This window comes from Syzygium oleosum, unplaced genomic scaffold (assembly GCF_021117445.2).
Source record: "Syzygium oleosum isolate NSW1041296 unplaced genomic scaffold, Sole_v2.1 Sole_v2.08, whole genome shotgun sequence".
Taxonomy (NCBI): Eukaryota; Viridiplantae; Streptophyta; class Magnoliopsida; order Myrtales; family Myrtaceae; genus Syzygium; species Syzygium oleosum.
The window spans coordinates 7425666-7448117 of NW_026607492.1; the positions used below are offsets into that span (position 1 = coordinate 7425666).

Here is a 22452-nt window from a genome sequence, read left to right on the forward strand (position 1 = left end):
CCAAAAATATTACATGGCTTTTATAATTAAAAGCTTAATGTGAGTTGGCAATTTTTTTAAAAAAACCAATCCACGTGGTTGGGTTGTTTAAAAACGACGTCCAACCACTCACACGTGAAAAATGCCTTTGTTCAATGCTCGCCGTCGCGGTCACTCGCTCGCCATTGAACGACACCACCATTTGTCATTCGCTACGCACCATCCATCACCCCCTCCACAAAAAAAAAAATCCCAACCACCACCGATGCACAACGATTGTCGTCCCACGTATGGCTACCATCAATCACCATGCCGCCTCGGTCATTCTCCTGAAGGCATCACCCAATCGAGCACGAGCAGAGACATGGACGGCCACTATTAACCCACACTGGTCCCCAATATCTCAGGCCGGCCATAGATCGAAGCCGCCTGCCATTCACTACCCTCATTGGTCGCCGGCTAAGCCACGGTCAATTCATTCCGTTTCTACTCTATTTTCCGGCGAAGAAAGCTTGAAGAGTTTGGGGTTTACCTGAAGCTCATTCATTAGCGTCAACCACTAGTGATGGCTTTCCTCACTGTTTTCAAGCCACCGGAGCCACTACCGACCGTCACTATTCATCATCCCAGAGCAATAGAAGAGCGGCTCTATTTTGCCCTATTTCTTACCTTGGAAGCTTGAAGTGCTTCGAGCTCATTCGATCCTCCTCTGCTGGCTCCGAATCATTAGCGAGTGATGCCACTAGGACCCCCCTTTACTAGTTGAACAATCAACGATCACAGAAAACCGCTGTAAATTTGGGGGCAAACCAAATTGGGGTTTTTATTTTGGGTTGGACTCATCGTTAGGGTTTCAAATTGGGGAATTTCTTTCAACTTGCAATTTAGGGTTTATATTTTGGGGCAAATGTTTAGACACGTCATTTAGGGGTCTATATGCTGACTGGGCATGCTCGCAAGTAACATTGACCGGAGAAACTAATAAAATATGGCCACATCGGATTTCCGGTGATCCAAATCGAAGTTAGCACTTAAATGATCGTTTTTTTTTAAAAGTGACACTTAACTAATCCTAAAAAAACTTTTGGCATTAAAGTGAGCGTCGGACTAAACTTTTGGCACATTTAGTGTCTTTATGCAAAAAAATTATATAGAAGATGGCTCACTTGTTACTCTCCAATGCTAAGATTAGGTCAAGAATTATGGGCTAAAGTAATGAAAATTGGCTATTGGTTAGTGAAGAAATCATCTTTACTTACAGTCGAGAGGAAAATCTTGAGGAAACGTGGTTGGGTAAGCTTTATGTTTACGCTTGAGTAGGAGTATTCGATTTCCCTGCTTGTGCTTATGTGAGGGATGCCAAACAAGAGTCAGGGGCAAAGAGGTACTTATTTCGAGGCTATGCATATGGGGTGAATGGATAAAAGTTTGCATTGAGGAGGATTTACCGAGATTTATAATCAACAGAGATACTATCTTCAAAGAATCTGCTATGTTTTAAATGAGGAATGAGGCATCAATTTTAAAGAGAGAGATCTAGACCGCGTTAAGAAACGAGTGGTTTGTTAGAGAGAGAGAGATGATTACAATGTAGGGATGTGACAATTTATATAGTATCGCCTCAATCCATAGTAGCTGACAAATGTTGTGAGGCAAGAGCTGAGTGTGAAGCTTCGAGATGCACTACAAAAAAACATGTTTTTTGCGACGGATTTTGGGACGAAAAAATCGCAAAAATCCGTCGCAAATCATTTTTGCGACGAATTTAGAAACGGAAAAAATTCCGTCGCTACTAGGTCGTCGCAAATTTTTGCGACGGAAAATATTAATTTTCGTCGCAAATTTGCGACGGAAAAAAAATTCGTCGCAAATAATTCGTCGCAAATTAGCCACGAACACTATCCGTCGCAAATATTTCGTCGCAAAATTCGTCGCAAATAATTTGTAGCAAAATTCGTCGCAAAATTCTTCGCAAATTTCGTCACAAAATTCGTCGCAAAATTCGTCGCAAAATCTGTTGCAAATTTCGTCGCAAAATTCGTCGCAAAATTTGTTGCAAATAATTCGTCGCAAAATTCGTCGCAAATTCCGTTGCAAATGTAGTCGCAAAATTCGTCGCAAATATCGACGCAAATTTCGTCACAAATTTAGTCGCAAATTTGGTCGCTAATTATTCATCGCAAAATTCGTCGCTAATTTGCCAAAAAAAAAATTTTGGTCAGTAATTTGCAGCGAACTTATTCATGGCAAAATTCGTCGCTAATTTGCCACCAAATTTTTTTACATTTGCCATCAACATTATTTATGATCGAATTTAGCGACGATTTTTTATTAATTCTTTAGCGACGAACTCTGCGACGATTATCGTTTAGGGACAAAATTAGCAACGAAATTTTATTTTTGCAACGAACTTTTGTAATTTGTGATCGTACGATAAAATAATTTATTTTATTTTTTGATTTTAATCCTAATTAAAAGCAAAATTAATTTTTGGAATTTATATTTAACATTGATTAAGCAATTAATAACATCAAAATATTATAATAATATGAAAATGAAATACATTCATCTACATTTTCCACAAGAATTGACATATATATTTTTTTTATAGTACACATAATGAGAGAATAAATAATCTTGCACAATAATCTTTTACAATAAATAATGACGACAGATTTGAATCAAAAAAGAATATCCTGCTTTTAGCGACAATCCCCATCATATAAAATACTAAACAAAACTAAAGACACGGTCCATGTGAGATGCTCACTTCCTGCTCCAGTTTTAACAAATGCCGGTTGAAATGTTGTTGCAACCTCTCATTTGCATAACTTATGCAGAATTGCTCAAAGCTATTCTTCTACAAAACACAAATTGTCTGGAATTAGACACAAAATTAGTGACATTGTGTCCACATTAAATGTTAATATATTCAGCTTCTAAAGGATACATAATGACTGTGAAGCAAGCAATCTTAATTAAGTAAAGCAACGAAGGTAAATGAAATATAGAGGAAAAATGTTGAAGTTCACTTTCAGTGATAAATCTAATAGAAGTAAAGAAACAAAGGTGCAACGTAGGTGTTCCAAATTGGTTCACTGTCCACAACTGCACACTTCCACCACAAAAAAAACATTTATGTAAGTGACATGAACAAAATAAAGAATGATATTGGATGCTATTCATCTTTTAGCTACCACAAAATACCTGACAACACTGCACACTTCCACCACGAGCAGCATAATGAAGTGGAGTGCTTCCAGCACCCGCAACGTGCAAAGAACAATACACATGACTTTCCACAAATGCATGATTCTAAGCAGGTATCACTGCATTCAAATAATCAATCATTTTGAATGAAGCCATAATTCTCCCACAGGGTATTTTCAAAAAAGCAAATAACACCTGGTGCAACCCCCAAGACCAGAAGACAAAAGAAGGGTTTTGGACTCTTGATTGCCCCATTCATTCCCATCCTCAAAAACCCAAGCCCCACGACTAAAAGCAAGGAGAGGAAAAAGATGGAACCAATCACATCAGCTTTGACCCAGCTAAGCTATGTAGCCCAATACAATATGCCAATATAGGTTAACATACCAAATCACATTTGCTTCTTAGAATCTATTGCCTCTTTTCCTTTGCATTGCAAGAATACGAGTAAAATATATTCAGATGCTATGAGCTATAGTAGAGCCGAAAGGAGAACAGTCAAAAGAGAGAAAAAACAGAGACAACAAAACCAAACCAGCTTAAAGCAAACATGAGAAAACCAGGAGTAGCAATATTATCGAAGACTCCGACGGAGACAATGCAATGGGCTCAAACAAAGCCACGAGATCCTCCATTTTCGCGAATATCAAAACAACCAACAAAATCAGCCCTGAATCAGATCAAACAACAAAATCAAGCTAAAGCAACAAAAGCCAAGAACAAATCAGCCCCCAATGTACACGTGCACGGCATATAGTTGTAAATATCACTTTCTTGCGGTTCCTCTTCCAACAGAACAAATCATCAGGTAAGAGGAGTGCTACCACAAACAATCAGTTTCATTTAAAAGCAACAAACAAAAAATCAGCAAGAGAACTCATTGTCCTACTTTTACAGCCATGATATAGAAGTGCCAATGAACCGATATGTTGCTACTCTATTTGTTCCCTTTTTTTTTATGGGCAGCTATTTAGCTGCCGAAAATTTTTTCCTCACCTTGAGCATTTGAACATCTTCTTGAAAAGTAAGCCACAAGGTCTTTCTCAAGTACTGCAATTAAAAGTTACTGCCCATGAGTTGCACTATTTATGTAATCAGATTGCAAAAAAGAAAAAAAAAAGATCATAGTATAACCTTTAAAGGTTCAAAGGGGTATTGTCTTCCAATAGCTTCAAGTTCTTTCTTGCAACTCGCATTCAATGAGTCGAACATTGTAACGAACAACTTGTCCACAATGTCCATTACCTGCACATAAACGTTTAGTTCGTTAAGCTAAACTGAAAATTCAGTTAAATGAAAAAGTATCCAATCCAACCTCACAATAGTGCTTCTTAATCTCCATTTCAACATCAAGGCCAGTAAATTCACACAAATGCCTATGTGTGAAGGAGTTTTCTGCCCTAAAAACAGGGCCAATCTCAAAAACACACCCAAAGTCACCCATTCCACGACACAACACTTCTCTGAGGCATTTTATCGAACAGCTCCCGAGCAGCTCTAAGATCCCCCATTCTAACATACCCATCGACCATCACATTCCACAAAACCACGTCCCCCTCTTGCCTCCTGAGATTCATCTTCTTCCCCACTCCACCACTCCGAACAATTCTCTCATCAAACAAAACGTAAGCATCCTCCATGACACCGCAGAGCACATACATTCTGACAAGGTTACTAAGAACAAACTCGTCACCATCCAGACCACACTTAGCAACCATCCCATGAACCTGCCTCCCTTCCTTCACCATCCCCAACCTCGCACAAGCCTTCAACACCGGAGGGAACGTGAACCCGTTGGGCTCCACGTGGCCACCCCGGACCATCTCGCGGAACAGGGCCAGAGCTTCCAACTTTGTGGTGTCGTCGTCGCTCTCGGCAAGAGCGAAAATTTGCGATGGACTCTTTTTGCGATGTCCATCGCAAATTTTTGCGACGGACTCTTTTTCGTCGCTAATTTGCGACGGATTTTTATTTCGTAGCAAATTCCGTTGCAAATTAGCGACGAATAATTTTCGTCGGTAATTTGCGACGGAAAAAAAATTCCGTCGCAAATTAGCGACGAAAAATTTCCGTCGCAAATTTCCGTGGCAAAATTCATGTTTTTTTGTAGTGATGGTCAGTAGAGATGGATGAGCTAGAGCGACAGTGATGTACAGAGGATTTATGATTGGGGATTGGTGAAGATGGTTTCATGAGCCGTAGATAGAGAAGACTGTTCAAGGAGTCATATTGGCGAATTCTCTAAAAAGTTAAACATATAGTTGGTGAAATCAATAAGCTCCCCCACTTATTGCATATTATAAAGGGTTAGTATTACAAAAAATCTCAATCTAGTACACTTGTGAAAAATTTACCCCAAACTAATTTTTTGACCGTCGAAAACCCCAAACTAGTACACATGTAACAAATTTACCCTTTGTTAGTTTCCGTTAGATTTTACCATTAAACTGCTGAGTTTGATGACACGTGACAGTTTATGGGTATACTAGTTTGGGATTTTACTCTCCGTTTGTCACGGGTTTACCAGTTTGTGATTTTTCGTGGTATTAATATAATTTAACGGAAATTAACATAGAGTAAATTTGTCACAAGTATACCAGTTTGAGATTTTTCGTTGTTAAAAAATTAGTTTTGGGTAAATTTGTCATAGGTGTACCAATGTTGAGTTTTTGGTGGTTAAAAAATTAATTTGAAGAAAATTTGTCACATGTGTACTAGTTTAGAGTTTTCAGTTGTATTAATACTATCATAAATAGTTTACATTGTCAAAGTACACTTTGGTACAAGTAGAGCATTTTTCATGTGCTCCAAATGCTAGAACTGTTGGTTATCTAAGTAATGCCATGTAATAGTACTAGGCTTAATACTTCATATACTGTTAGAAGAATGTGTAAGGCTAATCTAGGTATACATTGTGACGCTGTGAGATGGATCCTCTTGGACTTGTTTGGAACAACAAATATTAAGTAATGTTTCAGAGGGTGTAGTTCAGATAGTGTGGCAATAACTGGGTTTGTAGGCTTGGTCATGCAAAACCTAAAGAATAGTTGATTTCTAAATAAGTATGCCTTTTCTTCTTGAGTTGTGTTGTAAGTTGGAAGGTGTTGTTGCTGGACATGATGATATTGTCGATGATTGAGGCTGTAAACATGGTGACAATGGAAGAAGTTGAAATGGCACTGTGGTCTCCTAACTTTGATTAGTGATGTTGGTGTGGTTCATTAGACTAATTGTTGTCTCGAGTGGAAGCGAAAGATATCATGGGAGAATCAAGATCATTGGTGACCGATATAAGAGATAACAATGTTAGGAAAGGACGTGACTATGAAGAAGTTTTTTGCGGCAAAAAATCCTGAGGACATTTTGACCAAGTTCATTCCTCTAGACAAGATCGAGCCCAACCGAGACTTAAAGGATGTTTGTGGTGGTTGAGTGCCCATGGGAATGTCAGGAGAGCCGGCATAGATGACGAGCAATATGACTTGACCATAAAGATTGAGCCAAGGTGGAGAGTTATTAAATTATTGGCTCAATTTTTTGCCAAATCGGAGTTCGGAACAAAGCACAAAGAACAAAATAGACCCGAGACGAGTTAGAGGTGTTTGGGTGCGAGTAGGGGTGTGCAAAAGAACCGGGACCCGCCCGGAACCGCCCGGAACCGGTGGTTCCCAAGGGAACCGGTCCGGTTCCCTGTTCCAATTTTTTGGAACCGGTACTGTTTAGGCCGGTTCCCGGTTCCCGGTGTGGAACCGCCCACCCGCCCACCCGGACCGGACCGGTAATATAATAATATATTTTATTTTTTTTAATTTTTAATTAAAAAAATCTGACCAAAAAAAATTAAAAAAAGAAGAAGAAAAATTGTTATCATGTCTGAAGCTCTTGTGTAGTTGGGATACCTTGGTCATTTTTCCCAATAATTAATGGGTATCCACTTGATTTATGGATGATGTGATTAATATAATTGATCATAGTGTAGGAATTGTATGAAAAGTTATGTTATTTTCCTTTTGTTCCGTTGATCCGATGTTGGTCCACAAATTTTTTTTTTATTTGTTTAGGAAAACTTGTTGAGACCGGTTCCATGGACCCGCCCAAGAACCAGACCGGACCGGCGGTCCAGTTCTCGGGCGATTCTCGGTTCCAATTTTTGGAACCGGTCCTGTAGCGGGCGGTCCATGGTTCCGGGGTGGGAACCGCCCACCCGGACCATGCACACCCCTAGGTGCGAGTGAGCAGGGACTGATGACCAAGTCAAAGGCCCAGGCGCTCGGCTAGTTGTGCCCGGTAGCACCTAGCTTGCCCAGTAGCACGTAGCTATTGGGCATGGGCTTGCAGACCGGCCCAGTCTAACCCGGAGCAGGGGAAGTGGCCTGGAAAGTGCCTTTTGGCACCGGCCATCAGGCAGGAGCCTGGCTATTGCATAGACCCTCGTAAACTCGTGTTTAAAAACTCATTTTGACATATTTTCAAAGGTTACAATTTAAAGCAATCAAAATAAGAGTTAGATTTCTCGTTTTGTGTGTTTTTTGAGTTAGTTCTTTGGTAGAGTTTGTGATTTGTTTGGTTTACTTGGGTGTTATCTAGGATTTAGAAACATTTAAGGAGTTGAACGATTGCATTTCTGTAATTTTTTGATTCATAGTGGATTTTTTGCCGCTAGCTCTTCTCGTGGATGTAGGAAATTCTTCAAATTGAACTATGTAAATATTTGATGTTCTTATTATTTTTGGGCGGCGCTTTTTCCACTCCTCCTTTGAAATGGTGATGTGGTCTCTCGCAGTGCGTGTCTTTTGCTTTAAGAACAAATGCGTTCTACTATACAGGATCGACAACAATGTGGTATAATATTCCACCACCCGTGTGCGGTGGAGAAAAATGGCTTGTTGGGGAGGTCACCGGTAAGCTCAATGCCCGTGCCAGTGAAAGTTTGAAGGACGAAGGGGTTGGCATCATAGATAGAAAATAAAGGACGACGGGTTTGGGGAAGAAGAAGAAGGAGTGGGAGGTATAGAAAGACGAGAATGGCCTACAAAAGAGAAAACACAGAGATGATTTGCAAGAGCAGAGAACTGAGTCGTCAAAGGCGTGGAAAGAAAGAAAGAAGAAGGAAAGTAAGACCCGTATGGAAAAAAAAGAAGAAGAAACAAAATAAAAAAAGTTGACCAAATAATACCAAATGGATCACTTTTGTAGAGTTATACCAGAAGTGATGAACCCACTAAGGATAGTCGAGTCAAAACACAAGAAAATGAAGTGTCTAAGCTAAAGGAGGAGTGGAAAAAATGCGACCCTTTTTTTTTTATTGATTTTCTTTGGTAATTTTATCCTCTCGGATTTGATATTAAAATTGCACGACTCGTTAGCTTCTACTTTATTTCACTACATAAATTTTATGTACTCTAAAGTCAACCAAAAGCAAGGGGACAACCCTCATGATTTGGTTGAGCGGTTAGGCCTTAGGATATTTTCGTCTTATGAAGAGAGAGGTCCTAAGTTCGCCCTCCCTTACCACCTATTCCTTGGGGCCACCCCCAAGATTTACAAATATGTGTGACTCTGTAATTAGTTAGCGTGGTTGAGATAGAGGGACTACCACACCCGATATAGATTAGTGCTAGTTACCCCAAAGAAATCGAGTAAAAAACAAAGAGAGAGCAAGGGGGGAAATATCTGTAATATGAGTAAGATAGGGGCGTACGTGTATATGTCTAGTATTTTGGTAATGGTTTGCTTGGCATCTATCAAAACATTTTTCTGACTAAATGCTTCTCATGTACGCGAGGCCAAATGATCTCAACCGTTAGATAAGGTATGGGTTTGAGTGAAAACCAACCTCCAATCTTTCACAGCAAAAACAACGAGGAGTTCCATCTGTGTCATGCCGTCGACAATACTTTGCTAGCCAGAAAGGATGTTCCCGATATTGAAGATGACCAGATGCATCTACTTCAATCTGTAACCAAGAAAAAAAAAAAGCAAAAAAAGAAGATTGTGCTTGTGTGTCTATGAGTTTAATCAATCATTGTGCTTGAGGAAAAGCTGCGAAAATAAAGTAAATGAAATAATAAAACACACTCACAGGTTTCCCACAAACGTAGCATATTGGATGACGATGCTCCTTGTAGTTAATGTTCTGATCGGAATGATCCTGGCTCTGATACAAGAAAAGCCGGTGACTACAATTTAACGCAATAATCAAATAGAAATTGTGTACAGCCAAACCTCGTTTTTAGCAATAATCGGATCGTCAAAAGCGTAAGGATGAATGCATTCTGGATGCTGAAAGGTGGGCCTGCAGTATATAAAGATAAGCTGATGAACCGTATTCGTGAAAGGAACTTGATCTTCCTTTTATCCCACATCCAATGTTTTTCGTCGAGTTATGTAAAACTAGCACAAATCTTAAGGAATTTCGGGAAGACAAAAGTGACCATGTGTTTTTAGTACCCATTGTCTGGATAAAATGAGAATGGCGAAGGTCGGAAGATTTTCGCAATGTCAAACGGAGAGGATGATCCAATGACCAAAGTTTGGTCAAAAGCCTCAGAAAGTTCATCTCCGTGCTGCAATGTTGATCCTTCATATTGCACGGGGGCATAGGTCGCCCATCCTGCTCCATAGAGATATTCTCCTATATCGAGCATTCATTCATCAACTCATCTGAATCGGGACCACTATAATTACAAGGTAAAGAAGGCTTTTGTCTATGGATGAACAATTGCTTTTCCTCAGCAAAACGTTTATGCGATTGCAAAGTTGTAGGTTCTGTACTACAAGATCAGACATTAAATGCATATCCGAAATATAATGTCAGAAAGAATTGCTATGAAGTGCCGTCAAATTCACCTTGACCTTCTCCTGAGACGAGGGAGGAGTGGGGAACTCTGTAGTATGTTTCTCAACCACGGTCCGTCAATTCATCCTGCACAGAGTTTCTCCAACAACTTAAGCACTATGCAAGGACATTTTCATGAAAACAAATGTCAGGATAGGAGTAGGATATATTTCATATTAGAGAGACTCAATTTCATAGCAGCTATCTTTCCAAACACCAACTTACAAATTTTTTGCGCTAGTACAACCCCCAAATTGGCAGGAAAAAAAGATTACAAGAATGACAATAGCACTGCTATTCAGAAGATGTATATACCGCAGAGTCATTCACTACATCAGAGTAACGGCGATCATCGTCTTCACGGCTTCCATGGTATTGCTTTCTGGATTTACAAGAAGAAACAGTGAGCACTCTTTTTAGCCAACCCATAGGAGAGTGTTCTGGTGTTGTAGTAAATCACTTTTCAAGTATCAATATCGCCAAAAACAACTTCTCTGATCCAAATCTATAGAGAAATACCGCCATAAAAGGTTTGGTGGTTACAAGGGTCCTTAAATTTTTCTCATGATTTTTATATTTGCTGATGTGCTGGTCACTTATCAAACTCCACAAAGTCATCTCTATAATGAACTTGGCAGAAAAAAGCTGCTGCAATGAAGGATCTTCAGCATCTTCGAATAGTCATTTGTTGTATCTAATCTCTTATTTTCTATTCAAATTGTATTATCAGTATCATTTGTTGTATCTAATGTCTTATTTTCTATTTAAATTGTACTATCAGTGTCATGCTCCTAGTTACTGCTTGTGTTTCAGGTTGTATACATGCCAGGGAAGGAGTGTTTATGAATCAGAATTGTACTTGTTCCCTAACAACTCTGAAACTTTCGAAGAAAAAAAGGAACTTTTGAAAACCATTTTCCTAGTGTATATATCTCCATAAACACCCGGAAGATTTCTTTCTTAGATTTAGCAGTAGACAAAATACTCTGGAGTCACCACCCGCCTGGGTGGCGCTGATGGAAAGGGCACTCTTCCTCTCGCAAAAGGTTGGGTGTTCGAATCCCGGGCGCCGCAGGGTGACTTAACCGGTGCACGTGTGTGGTGGCTAGCACGTGTCGCCCCCAGGGTTTACCTCCCGGCTGTCGGCCGTGCGGGGGTTCCCTGGGTTATCAAAAAAAAAAAAAATACTCTGGAGTCACCAACTTCACTGTTGACCCTTCATGAGAGAACTAGCAGTGGAAACGCCAATAAATTGGGTAAGGAATAGGGAAAAAAGTTAAAAGTGACTACAGAAGTACCCGTTATTGGGATAAAATGAGAACGGAAAAGGTTGGAATATGTTTGCAGGGTCACAAAGGGAGGATTCTAAGGTCCAACTTTGTTGGAAAGACTGGGTAGGTCGTTCATCTTCATCCTCCCATTTCAGTTCTTCATATTGTACCCAGTCCTTGGTTGATGCCGCTCCATAGAGATCGTCCGCCGAATGACATTCACCATTAAACTGAATCAGCATTACTAGAGATACATGGTAAAGTTACATTGTCGAGTAGAAAGGTTTCGATGTGACTGCAACAACTTCTGGATTTTATATTTGGTCAGACAATAAGAAGAAATATGCATTTAGGAATATATAAAACCACAGTCCAGTGTGGATCTAATTTGTTCTTTTGTTGATCTCGAAGAGAAGTTTCATGAACCATGGTCCAATTTACCTTGACCATATTCTGAGAAGGAACAAAAGCGGGCGATTTGATAGTCCGTTTCGTTGCCCTCTGTTGATTCGTCCTGCACATTGTGGTGCTACAACTATTTAACACTGTTCTATTGCAGCTATCAATCCCCAACACCCAACATATACAGTTATATTTCTTGTGCATTATAACCACCCTTGAATTAACCACAAAAGAATACAAGAATAACAAATAAGCCCCAACTTATACTTCTTGTATTACCTCTGGGGAAAAGTGCCAAAAAAGTCCTAAACCTTTTGCATTAGTGCCAATTTAGTCCTAAACCTTTTTTTGGTGTCAATTCAGCCCTAAACTTTTTGCATTTGTGCCAATTTAGTCCTAAACCTTTTTTTGGTGCAAATTAAGTCCTAAACCTTTTAAATTGATGTCAATTCAGTCCTAAACCTTTTGTTTTTGTGCCAATTTAGTCCTTCCGGCCAATTTTGAACGGAATTTGCTGACGTGGATGCTCGCCGGCGGCGGTCACTGGCGGACGTGGACAACTTTAATAATATTTTAATATTTTTTTGAATTTTTATTTTTTTTCCTTTTTTTCTTTTTTTTCCCACTTTTTTTTTGTCTCTCTCTCTCCTTCCTCTGGCCGGTCGCCGGTCCGGCGACCGGCCAGAGGCCAGAGGCCAGCAAGCTCGACCTCGCCGGCCACTGGCGAGGGTTGCCTCGCCCGGCGAGGGCGAGCCTCGCCTTGGTCGGGCGAGGCTCGAGCCCTCGCCGGAGGCCGTGGCAAGGGCGAGCCTCGCCATGGTCAGGCGAGCCCCGACCTCGCCGGATCTGGCGAGGTCGACCGTCGACCTCACCGGATCCGGCGAGGTCGGGCCTCGCCCGACCAAGGCAAGGCTCGAGCCCTCGCCGGAGGCCACGGCGAGGGCGAACCTCGCTCGCCCGACCTCGCCGGATCTGGTGAAGTCGAGCGTCGACCTCGCCAGATCTGGCAAGGTCGGGCCTCGCCCGACCATGGCGAGGCTCGCCCTTGCCGCGGCCTCCGGCGAGGGCTCAAGCCTCGCCTGACCAAGGCGAGGCTCGCCCTTGCCAGTGGCCGACGAGGTCGAGCTCGCCGGCCTCTGGCCTCTGGCCGGTCGCCGGACCGGCGATCGGCCAGAAGAAGGAGGGAGAGAGACAAAAAAGAAGTGGGAAAAAAAAGAAAAAAACGAAAAAAAATAAAAATTCAAAAAATATTAAAATATTATTAAAGTTGTCCGCGCCGATGACCGGCCGCCGGCCGGCAGGCGTCCACGTCGGCAAATTCTGGTCAAAATTGGCCGGAAGGACTAAATTGGCACAAAAACAAAAGGTTTAGGACTGAATTGGCACCAATTTAAAAGGTTTAGGACTTAATTGACACCAAAAAAAGGTTTATGACTAAATTGGCACCAATGCAAAAGGTTTAGAACTGAATTGGCATCAAAAAAAGGTTTATGACTAAATTGGCATTAATACAAAAGGTTTATGACTTTTTTGGCACTTTTCCCATAACCTCTGTGTCGTTGGGCTCATTGGAACAAGAACGACGACCGTCAACCTCACAGCTTCCGTTAGATCTCTGTCTGGAGTTAGAAGTAGAATCCTGGAGAACTCTTTTCAGCCAACCCATAAAGAGAAATTGGTGTACCTTTGTTGTAGTAATATATCAACTTTCAAGTAACGCTATCACCAAAAAGAGCACACTCTGATCCACATTAATAGAGTGGTACCATCATATATAATAGGTTTGGTGTGGTAACAAGAATCCTCTAATTTTCCCAAGATTATTATATTTGCTGATGTGCTGGTCATATATCTAACTCCATCAAGTCAACTCTGTAATGAACTGGAACAATAAACAACAACATATTCTGGATGAGAGTTATATCTAACCTCTTATTGGAATTCAATTTGTACTATCGTCTACCTATATTATGCTCCTATTTTCCGTTTGTTTTTTCTTTTCTCGATAAGTAAATGATTTTATTACACAAACTCAGAAACTATAGGAAGATTGCTTCACATTAGAGGTTCAGCAACTCACAAGCAATAATTGGAAGCGACGACTCAGCAAGACCTTCACTGTAATGTGGTGGTTAACCATAATGATGCATCTTATGTTACAATGGATGATTAAGTCGATAGGTTGGTCGATTTTGATTCCGAAACATCCATCAGGTCAACTCTGGAAGAAAGGTCTTCCAACAAATAATGGGCTATGTATCAACCACCCCCAGACCATGCATATTTATGTTAAAAATCTATTCGATGACAAATTCTTTTGCTAAAAACTACTCAATATGAGATTATAACAAGGCCATAAAACTTGAATATGGATGTATACTTCAAAAACTAGAGTGACCCTGCCCTCCATTAATCATGTATTGAATAAGGAAATTATAATGCGGCGTGGTCGACAATTGCATTTTGCTGAGGAGTGCTTCGGAAACACAATTGTACATGTTCCTTGGCAACTTTGAAACTTTTGAAGGAAAAAAAAAAACTTTTAAAATACATTTCCCTAACCTATATATCTCCATAAACGCCCTTAAGATTTCTTTCTAGATTTGGCAGGAGACATAATACTCTTCAGTCACCAACTTAACTGTTGACCCTTCATGAGAAAACTATCAGTGGAAGCACCAATGACATGACCACAATGTGGTGGTTAAACGAATAAATTGCTTCTCATCTTTCGTTAGATGATTATTAAGTTCATTGGTTGGTCGTGGAATTGTACTCGACTACGAAACTTCCATCAATTCAACTCTTCTAGAAAGATTTTTTTACAAATGATTAGCTATATATCAACCAACTAATACCATGTTTATAAAACTATTCCATGAAAAATACTTTGCCAAACACTATTCAGTGTTGCATTATGACAAGGCAGTTAAACGTGGGTAAGCGTGCAAATTTCGAAAACCAGAGTGACATTGCCCTTCATTAATGTGTATTGATTCACTGTAGCTTGATAGGATGATATTGGGAAAATCCCCTATATTGTTTGAAAATAACAAAATAAACAAATACTACTTATGTGTGTATTGGTTGAGTAGTACTAAGTGATATATACTCAAGCCACTATAAGGAGTGCTCTTTTACTATCAAAAGTGCTCTACCGATATCGAGGAAACGCTACCAATTACAACGGTGAGCAAGGTATTGGCGTCAAGATGTCTACAAGCTGGAAGGGCTTTGAAATAAGGCAAACATTTGGAAGGACCTTGATTGAGGGTGAACAAGTCGAGAAAAACGTGGATGTTCATGATGACTTAGAGGTACCAAGGTCTAGTGAATAGCTGGATGGATCTAGTGATGGTGAACAAGCCTAGAACGAGAATCTATGGTAAAACTTGGAAGGAGCATGAAGGTGAACTTGGTAGTCATAATCGTACATATGCTTGGAAGGACCAGAAAATAGAAGATTTAATCATTGTCAAGAGCAGCAAATTGTTATCAGAACAGCAGATTATTAATAGGAGTAGCTCTCTCTATTAGATGAGGTGGAAGACTATGATGATACCAATGACCAGTGTGAGCTCAGTGAAGACTAATGAAGATATCAACAAATGGAGAACACGTCTAATACGATGAGGATTTGACCATTGATAGCACCAACAGACTAATGATAATGAGCAGTCCTAATTATGGGTAATAGATCGTACTGATATCAAGTCCAAGAAGGTGTAGGTCACTTGCTCATCTGTTTGGAACGTTAAGCATAATGAAAATAGCCATTGACAAGGCTTGGAATTTGTATCAAGAATACCATAGTTAATCAAGAGTAGTTCTGGCAATTTTAAGCAAAAGATAAGACTTTGACAAGTGCAGACTAACTTGTTTGGGAAAATTGTCATTGTCAGAAAGACGTTCAGATGCTGGTGAGTGACAAAGAGACGTTTAGTTGCTGATAACAATAGAACCAACGACTTCTTGAAGATGTTAAGTTGGAAACAGTCATCTAAGGTTGGGTTGCTATAAATTCAATTCAAGAGAAGTTGTGGGGTTGGATGGAAACAAACAAATTTAGTCTATTGCTTTGAGTGTTCTTCTTTCCTCTATTTTTGTCGATAGTGACTGTTGCTGATGATATCTTTGTGTGGTGCTACTGAATTGTAATCTTGATAAAATCAAGTATACAAGTGTAAGAGCAATGGTTGTGTCCTCATATTGTGATCTATAAAATGATAAGAGCAACATTTTCTTATTGTAACTTTCTTTGAAGATTAATAGTGGATTCCAACCCTCTTAGTTGTTAGTCATAGAGTGAGTGGATATAGGCTTAGGGATAAAGCCCAATCACTATAAATCTTTATGTGCTATCTTCTAGTTCTTCATCATCAGTATTACCTATCAATTATTATCAAAATATGTTTTTGCTACCGGTGAAGTTTAACTTGTTATATTCAACAAAAGTTTTTCATAGTTCTCTAACAACATATTTAACCCTCACTAGGTTGTATTGTTAGCCCCAATAGATGAAACTCACTTCTTATTGCAATTGATCTTGGGAATTTTGAGGTAAACCAAAAAAAGTTAGGTCCGGTAGGACATAATTGTTGGCTAAGTAAGAGTCTTATAGTAAGAGGAGTGATTATCAACTATGTAAACTATCTCCATAGGGATGGTGATTGAAGGGAGAGTGCCAACTGATTGAAAAAACCCGCGACCCATTGGGTTATTCTACACTTGAACACACTTTACTAATAGTAGATTTCTAGGGTTTCATGCATGAAAATATAAAATACTCTTCTTTACTAGTAAGTCTTTAGAAGCATTGATAAATTTCAAAATCCCTTGGTAGCTAAACTATGACCGACAACTTATTAAGGTTGTTACATGTTAGTAAGTTACAAATAATTAAATGGAAATAATAACCCCATAATGTGTTTGTAAGTTACTAACAAATTTTGTGAAAGTACCAATTGTATTTGATTATTTTAAATTACCAATTATTTCTATGAACTACCAATAATTACTTTGGCCAGATCACCAATGTATTAATGTTACTAACTTTTATACAAAATTACCAACTTTTATTTAAGTCCTTTTACCCACTTTTATTTGTTCATTTCAAAATTATTAATTGTTCCAATAACTTTCCACTACTTTTATGCTAATGCTACCATTGTATTAAAGTAACCCTTAAGGAAAATTACCAATCTTCATTTCAATGATCTACCAACTCTTCAAAGTCACCATCTTGTTTCAACTTTACTAACTCTTATTTCATTGAATTATCAATATTTATTTAATTGCTTCAAAACTACCATCTGTTTTAATAATTGATAACATTTATTTGCTGGTGTCATCAGTATATCAAAGTTACTAGCTCAAACAAAAATTACCAACTCCTAATTGGGTCCACTTATCGATATTTATTGATTGTTACTTCTGTTGGGGCTAACAAAGCAACCTAGAAGAGAAGGTTGAATAGGTTGAGTGTTGATATCTAAAAGCTTTTGCGAAATATCAAACATCAGCACTCAAGATGGTGATACAAACAAATCAGCGCGTGTGATGCTAGTAAGTAAACCAGAGTTACGACAACAAATCACACAGCAATGTATAGTGGTTCAATTTATAACCAAGCCTACGTCTACTATCAAACTAGCAGCCTTAACAGCGGCCGGATCACAAGTAATCAGCAACGCAAGTTACAATTCACTAGTGCGGTTACCTTTTACTTGATAGATCACATTATCGGAATGTACAATCACTTCACTTTGTAAACTTGACTATAAGATATTACAGTGCTTAACCAGATACAAAGAAAGATTAGAGACAGTTTTTAGTTCAGACAACAAGTATAGTGTATTGAGAAATCTATATCCAACTTTTTTCTTCTAATTACATCACTACTCCTTATATACTTCAGTGTCATTCCAAGTGTCAACTTCATAAACGGAGTTGGCCATAAGACACATATTTGCTTGATTAGCATCTTTGTCGTTGCTTCCGCAGTTAGTGTCACTCCAAGTGTCGGCTTTGAGTGCTTATTTTTTTCTATCAAACTTACTATTCTTTTTCTTCAGTAAAGGATAATCTAGTTTGATATGTCTAGGCTTTCGGCATTCATAGCACACCACATCTTTTGATTTGGATTCTTCCTTGCTTTTGTAGTGCTTTTTCTCATCTAAGTGCTTTGCTTCCTTTGTAGTTACTTCCTTTTCTCATCATCCTTTTGAATCTTCTTGTGAAGAGAGCCATATCTTCATCATCATCTTCATCGGATGTTATATGATCACCTGCATCACTTTGGTTAGAAGTAAACGCAATGACTTTCTTACCTTTTGAGTTCGAATCCTCATTCAAATGTCCAGCTTCATAGGAAATTAGGGTTTTGATCAGCTCATCCATCGTGACAGACTATATCATCAAGGTTTCACGAACAGGGGTTTTTACTTGGCTCCATTCCTTTGGTAATGACCTTAGGATTTTGTTCACCTTTTTAGTATCAGTGTAGATCTTTCCTAGATGAGCAAGACCATTCGTGATGGTAGTGAATCTTGTGTTCATTTCAATGACAGTCTCATCAAACTTTTTTTTTTTTTTGGTAACCCAGGGAACCCCCGCACGGCCGACAGCCGGGAGGTAAACCCTGGGGGCGACACGTGCTAGCCACCACACAAGTGCACCGGTTAAGTCACCCTGCGGCGCCCGGGATTCGAACACTCAACTTTTTGCGAGAGGAAGAGTGCCCTTTCCAGCAGCGCCACCCAGGCGGGTGGTCAATCTCATCAAACTTCATCTTGAACAACTCATAGTTTCCAATGAGGATGTTCATCTTGGCTTCCTTCACATAATTAGTTCCTTCAAAGGTTACTTGGAGTCGATCCCGAATTTCTTTAGCTAAAACACATGAAGAAATTTTATTAAACTTAGAAGGGGAGAGAGAGAGAAAGCAACAAAGCATTTACTTTGCTTTGGCATTGAGGGCCTGTCTCCTTTGAGCTTCACCATTTGCTCCAACAGCAGGGGCAGCAACAAGTGCATTTTGTTCTCCTTGTTGTGTGGGCTGAGCTGGTGCTCGTATTGGGAAAGCAGGTCCAACCTCGATGACTTCCCACATCAGTATTTCAGTAGCTTCTATGGCCCCGTTTGATTCAGCATTTGAAATGAGCATTGGGGCTCTAAAATCCCATGGCCAAATGCAAATAGCGTTTAACAACTTTTTTTACTCATTTTAGGGAAATGCAATTGCATTTTCAATGCTCTCCAAAGGACTTCAGGCCAATGCAGGGTTGGAAGTGCCTTGGGAAGTTGCATTCTCGAAATGCTGAGCCTTCGTTTAATGAAAATTTCAAAACTTCCCATTTTACCCTCAATTATCAAGTATACTTTCATTTTTACCCCCTTTTAAAACAAACCTAAAATTGCCGCTCTTCTCTTTCTTGTCTCCTCTCTCTCTCTCTCTCTCTCTCTCTCTCTCTCTCTCTCTCTCTCTCTCTCTCTCTCTCTCTCTCTCCACATATCTTCGCTCTCGACGCCGCTCACCTCTCTTCCCTAAAGGTATGATGGTTTTTATGATTTTTGGATAACTTCGTGTTGAGCATAACTTGAAAAAGCTTGATTCCTCTGTCTATTGTTTGTTGTTCTTGATGAAGTTCTTGAGCGACAAATTGAGAGTGTGTTGTCATCGGATGTATTATTGTTGATTCGCTTTACTTAAATCGGTTCTATCTATTCGATTGCTTCTGTGCTTTGCTTGGTATTCTCTGTATCGGTATTAGTATTGTGGAGCAGAGTGAAGGAGAGAACTTTTTGCTGAACTTTTTGCATACTTAAGTTTGTTCTTTAGTGCCACATTTTGTCCCTCATTTTGTACGTGAATTTTTACATGTAGAACCGAAAGCTTCATGTTCGACATGAGGTACCCTATCGCATATAGAACTGAATATTCTCCTCGCATTCTCTCATTCTATATTAGAATTGGAAGTGGAAGAAAAACCAGACAAAATTAGGTGTCTTATATGGAGCCTCGTGTTAGACCAAAATCTTGATGCAAAATGTTTGTTGATGGGAAAAAAAAAACACAAACCCAAGTTTTTCAAGTTTGGAACCTGAGGTAATGATATTTGCAGAACAAAGGTTTGATTGGGCTTGTAGTTAATTGCTTTGTTGATGTTTTCAAGTGCCCTAGTGGAAGCAGCTCTAAGTTGCACGTTTCTTTTAGAAGAAGGATCATTTGAATGTACTCTACAATTATCGGTAGATCAATCTAGTCTGAGTTTGCGATATAGAGCCAATTTCTTAGTAAAGTTTGGATGAGTTTGTTGTTTGTCTTTAAATAGTATTTGTTAAAACAAACTAAGTGCTCAGAGTCAAAGTAGTATGATCATCATCTATCTAGGCTTGAATTAGACAGCATATATGTTTTCTTAGCCTGCCATTGTTAGTTTTTATTTGTAGCTTCATGGTTAATCTCTTTTGTTTTTGCCTCTCAAATTTATTCATGTTACTTAACTAGTAGATGGCAAGTTCATCAAACGAAAAGACATTTTGGAGCTCGAAAGATGTAGAAATCTTTTGTAAGTTGTGCATTAAATAAATTGAAAAAGGCAATCGTCTTGCAAATAACAAAAGGGATGGACGGACAATATAATTAGCAAGTTTGAGGAGCTAACATGCAAAAAGTATGATAAAATTAAAATGAAGAGTAAGTGAGATAATCTCAAGGAAGAATGGAAAAGACGGAGGTCATTGCTTTACAATGAAACGAGACTAGGATAGGATTCAAGGAAGAAAACCATTGATGCGAGTAATGAATGGTGGGAGAGTAAAATTCAGGTTTTCTCACTTCTTCTTTTACTTTTGTGTTAGGATAACCTTCAATGATACAACTTACGCAAATGATTTATTAGAACAGGCCAATCCAAAGTTTAAGGCTTTTAGTACAAAAGGTATACATCATGATCTTGGAGAGAAGTTAGATATGATATTCAGGGATACAGTTGCTACTGGAGGAAACACATAAAATCATGCACAAGGTTTATGTATTAATGATGATGTTGAGGCCATACAACCTAGTATCGATGTTGGTGCAGGATCTACTAATGAAAATTTAGAATGTCATATGGATGAAACCATGGGTGAACCAATTTGAACACAGAGTCGTAACAGAGCCGCGCATACTTCAATGAGGCAAGCTCGAGGAAAGAAAGATAAGAAATTGAGCACAAGAGAAGAGCTTGGAACGCGAATTAACAGGCTAGTTGCACCTGTTGAAAGTAGGAGCGCTACCACTTCTGCATCTCAATCAACCAATGTTGTCGATCCTTACAAGGACTTAATAGATATATTGGATACCATACCTGAGATTGTGGAAGACGAAGCGTTATACTATTTTGCAATCTATCATTTAAAGGAAAAGATAGACAATAGGCAGGTTTTCATGAGGTTAAAGGATGATACAAAGAAAGTAAAGTATCTCAAGTATGAGTTAGGAAGAGACCCAGGTTTTCATGGATAGGATGTTAGCATCTTATTTTTTTTATGTTTGAAGAGAGTCATGCTACTTTTTTTTCCTGTTTGAAGAGAGTGATGCTACTTTATTTCTGTTAATGGATCTTTATTTGCATTCCTTGTGAACTCAATTACTGTTAATGTTTTAATCTGAGAATTGTTTTCGGTTTATGTTCTCTTTATGTGGTTGAGTTTGCATAAATGATGGTTAATACATTATTTCTCTTCTTGGATGATCAAGATTATTCATTGTTTCTCTTACGCCTCTATATTTTGTTACTTGGAGCATTATGGATGATTCACACATAAGGGAAATTTGTGAACAAGAGGAAAAGTAATACTGGGATCTTGTCTCAATCACTAAAGCTACAATTTGTTGTTAGGCGATGTACCTTTCCAAACAACCTTGCATGACCTTAATATATACAGGTTATGCATGGTTAAAAGAGTTTATAGGTGAAGATGCTAATCCGATAAGGTGCTATAATATGTTTAGAATGCATAAGGTTGCATTTAATAATTTAACGCATGACTTAGTAACACGCTATGATCTTCAAGGATCTAGGAATACTAATATTGCAAAAATGGTTGGTATGTTTCTTCATATTTTGGGACATGGTTTAGGTAACAGATTGGCACAAGAGTGCTTTCAGTGCTTTGGGGAAACCATAAGTAGGCACTTTAGATTAGTTTTAGATAAAGTATGTGATATGGGAAAAGATTTAATCCAACCAACCGATCAACAATATAGGGAAGTTCCAGAGAAGATCAAGAAAGACCGATGATTTTATCCATATTTTAAGGATTGCGTTGGAGTTATTGATGGTACACATATGTCAACGGTAGTACCCACGTACGATCAAATTCCATTTATTGTTCAAAAAGGAACGACGACTCAAAATGTGTTAGCCATATGTAATTTTAATATGGAATTTGCCTACGTTTGTACCGATTGGGAGGGACAAACTCCTGACACCCATATCTTTTATGAAGCCATTGGAAGACGTGATGCACATTTTCCCATCTTCCTCGAGGTTCGTTATTTAATGTATATATGTGGCATATGTTGATTAAATTTACAACATATTTGTGTAGATAAATATTACTTAGTAGATGCGATATCCAAATCCCATGGGTTATTTAGGGCCATATAAAGAAGTCAAATATCATTTGCCAGAGTTTCGAGAAGGTCCTTCACCTACAGGATATCGAGAAGTGTTTAATCGTGCCCATTCATCGCTATGCTTA

The 22452-nt window shown here is 39.0% G+C and overlaps 2 protein-coding genes and 1 pseudogene across 7 annotated transcripts; all 3 read right to left on the bottom strand.

Annotated features, from left to right (window-relative positions):
- Window positions 1-2650: 2650 nt before the first annotated feature.
- On the bottom strand, window positions 2651-4625 carry LOC115687392 (aspartate--tRNA ligase 2, cytoplasmic-like). 6 transcript variants are annotated; one of them, XM_030612935.2, is made up of 4 exons: window positions 4505-4625; window positions 4324-4434; window positions 4186-4239; window positions 2689-2839 (listed from the first exon to the last, which is right to left on the bottom strand). In XM_030612935.2, exons 1-4 carry the CDS (start codon window positions 4529-4531, stop codon window positions 2720-2722), a joined length of 312 nt encoding a protein of 103 aa, XP_030468795.1. In that variant the 5' UTR covers window positions 4532-4625; the 3' UTR covers window positions 2689-2719. The 6 variants fall into 6 exon arrangements, 5 of the variants coding, with proteins under 5 accessions (XP_056169641.1, XP_030468795.1, XP_056169638.1 ...); XM_056313663.1 differs by lacking the exon at window positions 2689-2839 and adding an exon at window positions 2864-3087; XM_056313665.1 differs by lacking the exon at window positions 2689-2839 and adding an exon at window positions 2864-3094.
- On the bottom strand, window positions 4626-5012 carry LOC130138801 (pentatricopeptide repeat-containing protein At5g48910-like). The gene has a single exon (XM_056313934.1). The coding sequence runs from the start codon at window positions 5010-5012 to the stop codon at window positions 4626-4628; it is 387 nt and encodes a 128-aa protein (XP_056169909.1).
- A 3973-nt stretch (window positions 5013-8985) lies between these two features.
- Window positions 8986-13366, bottom strand: LOC115686113 (protein DA1-related 1-like; annotated as a pseudogene).
- Between the last annotated feature and the right edge of the window lie 9086 nt (window positions 13367-22452).

Bases quoted from the DNA above. Each gene is read 5' to 3' on its own strand.
- LOC115687392 (XM_056313663.1), bottom strand. From the start codon at position 4,531: ATGGAGATTAAGAAGCACTATTGTGAG. The intron at 4,435-4,504 runs GTTGGATTGGAT...GTTTATGTGCAG, and splicing joins TTAAGAAGCACTATTGTGAG to GTAATGGACATTGTGGACAA. The intron at 4,240-4,323 runs GTTATACTATGA...TTTTAATTGCAG, and splicing joins ACCCCTTTGAACCTTTAAAG to TACTTGAGAAAGACCTTGTG.
- LOC130138801 (XM_056313934.1), bottom strand. From the start codon at position 5,012: ATGGTCCGGGGTGGCCACGTGGAGCCCAACGGGTTCACGTTCCCTCCG.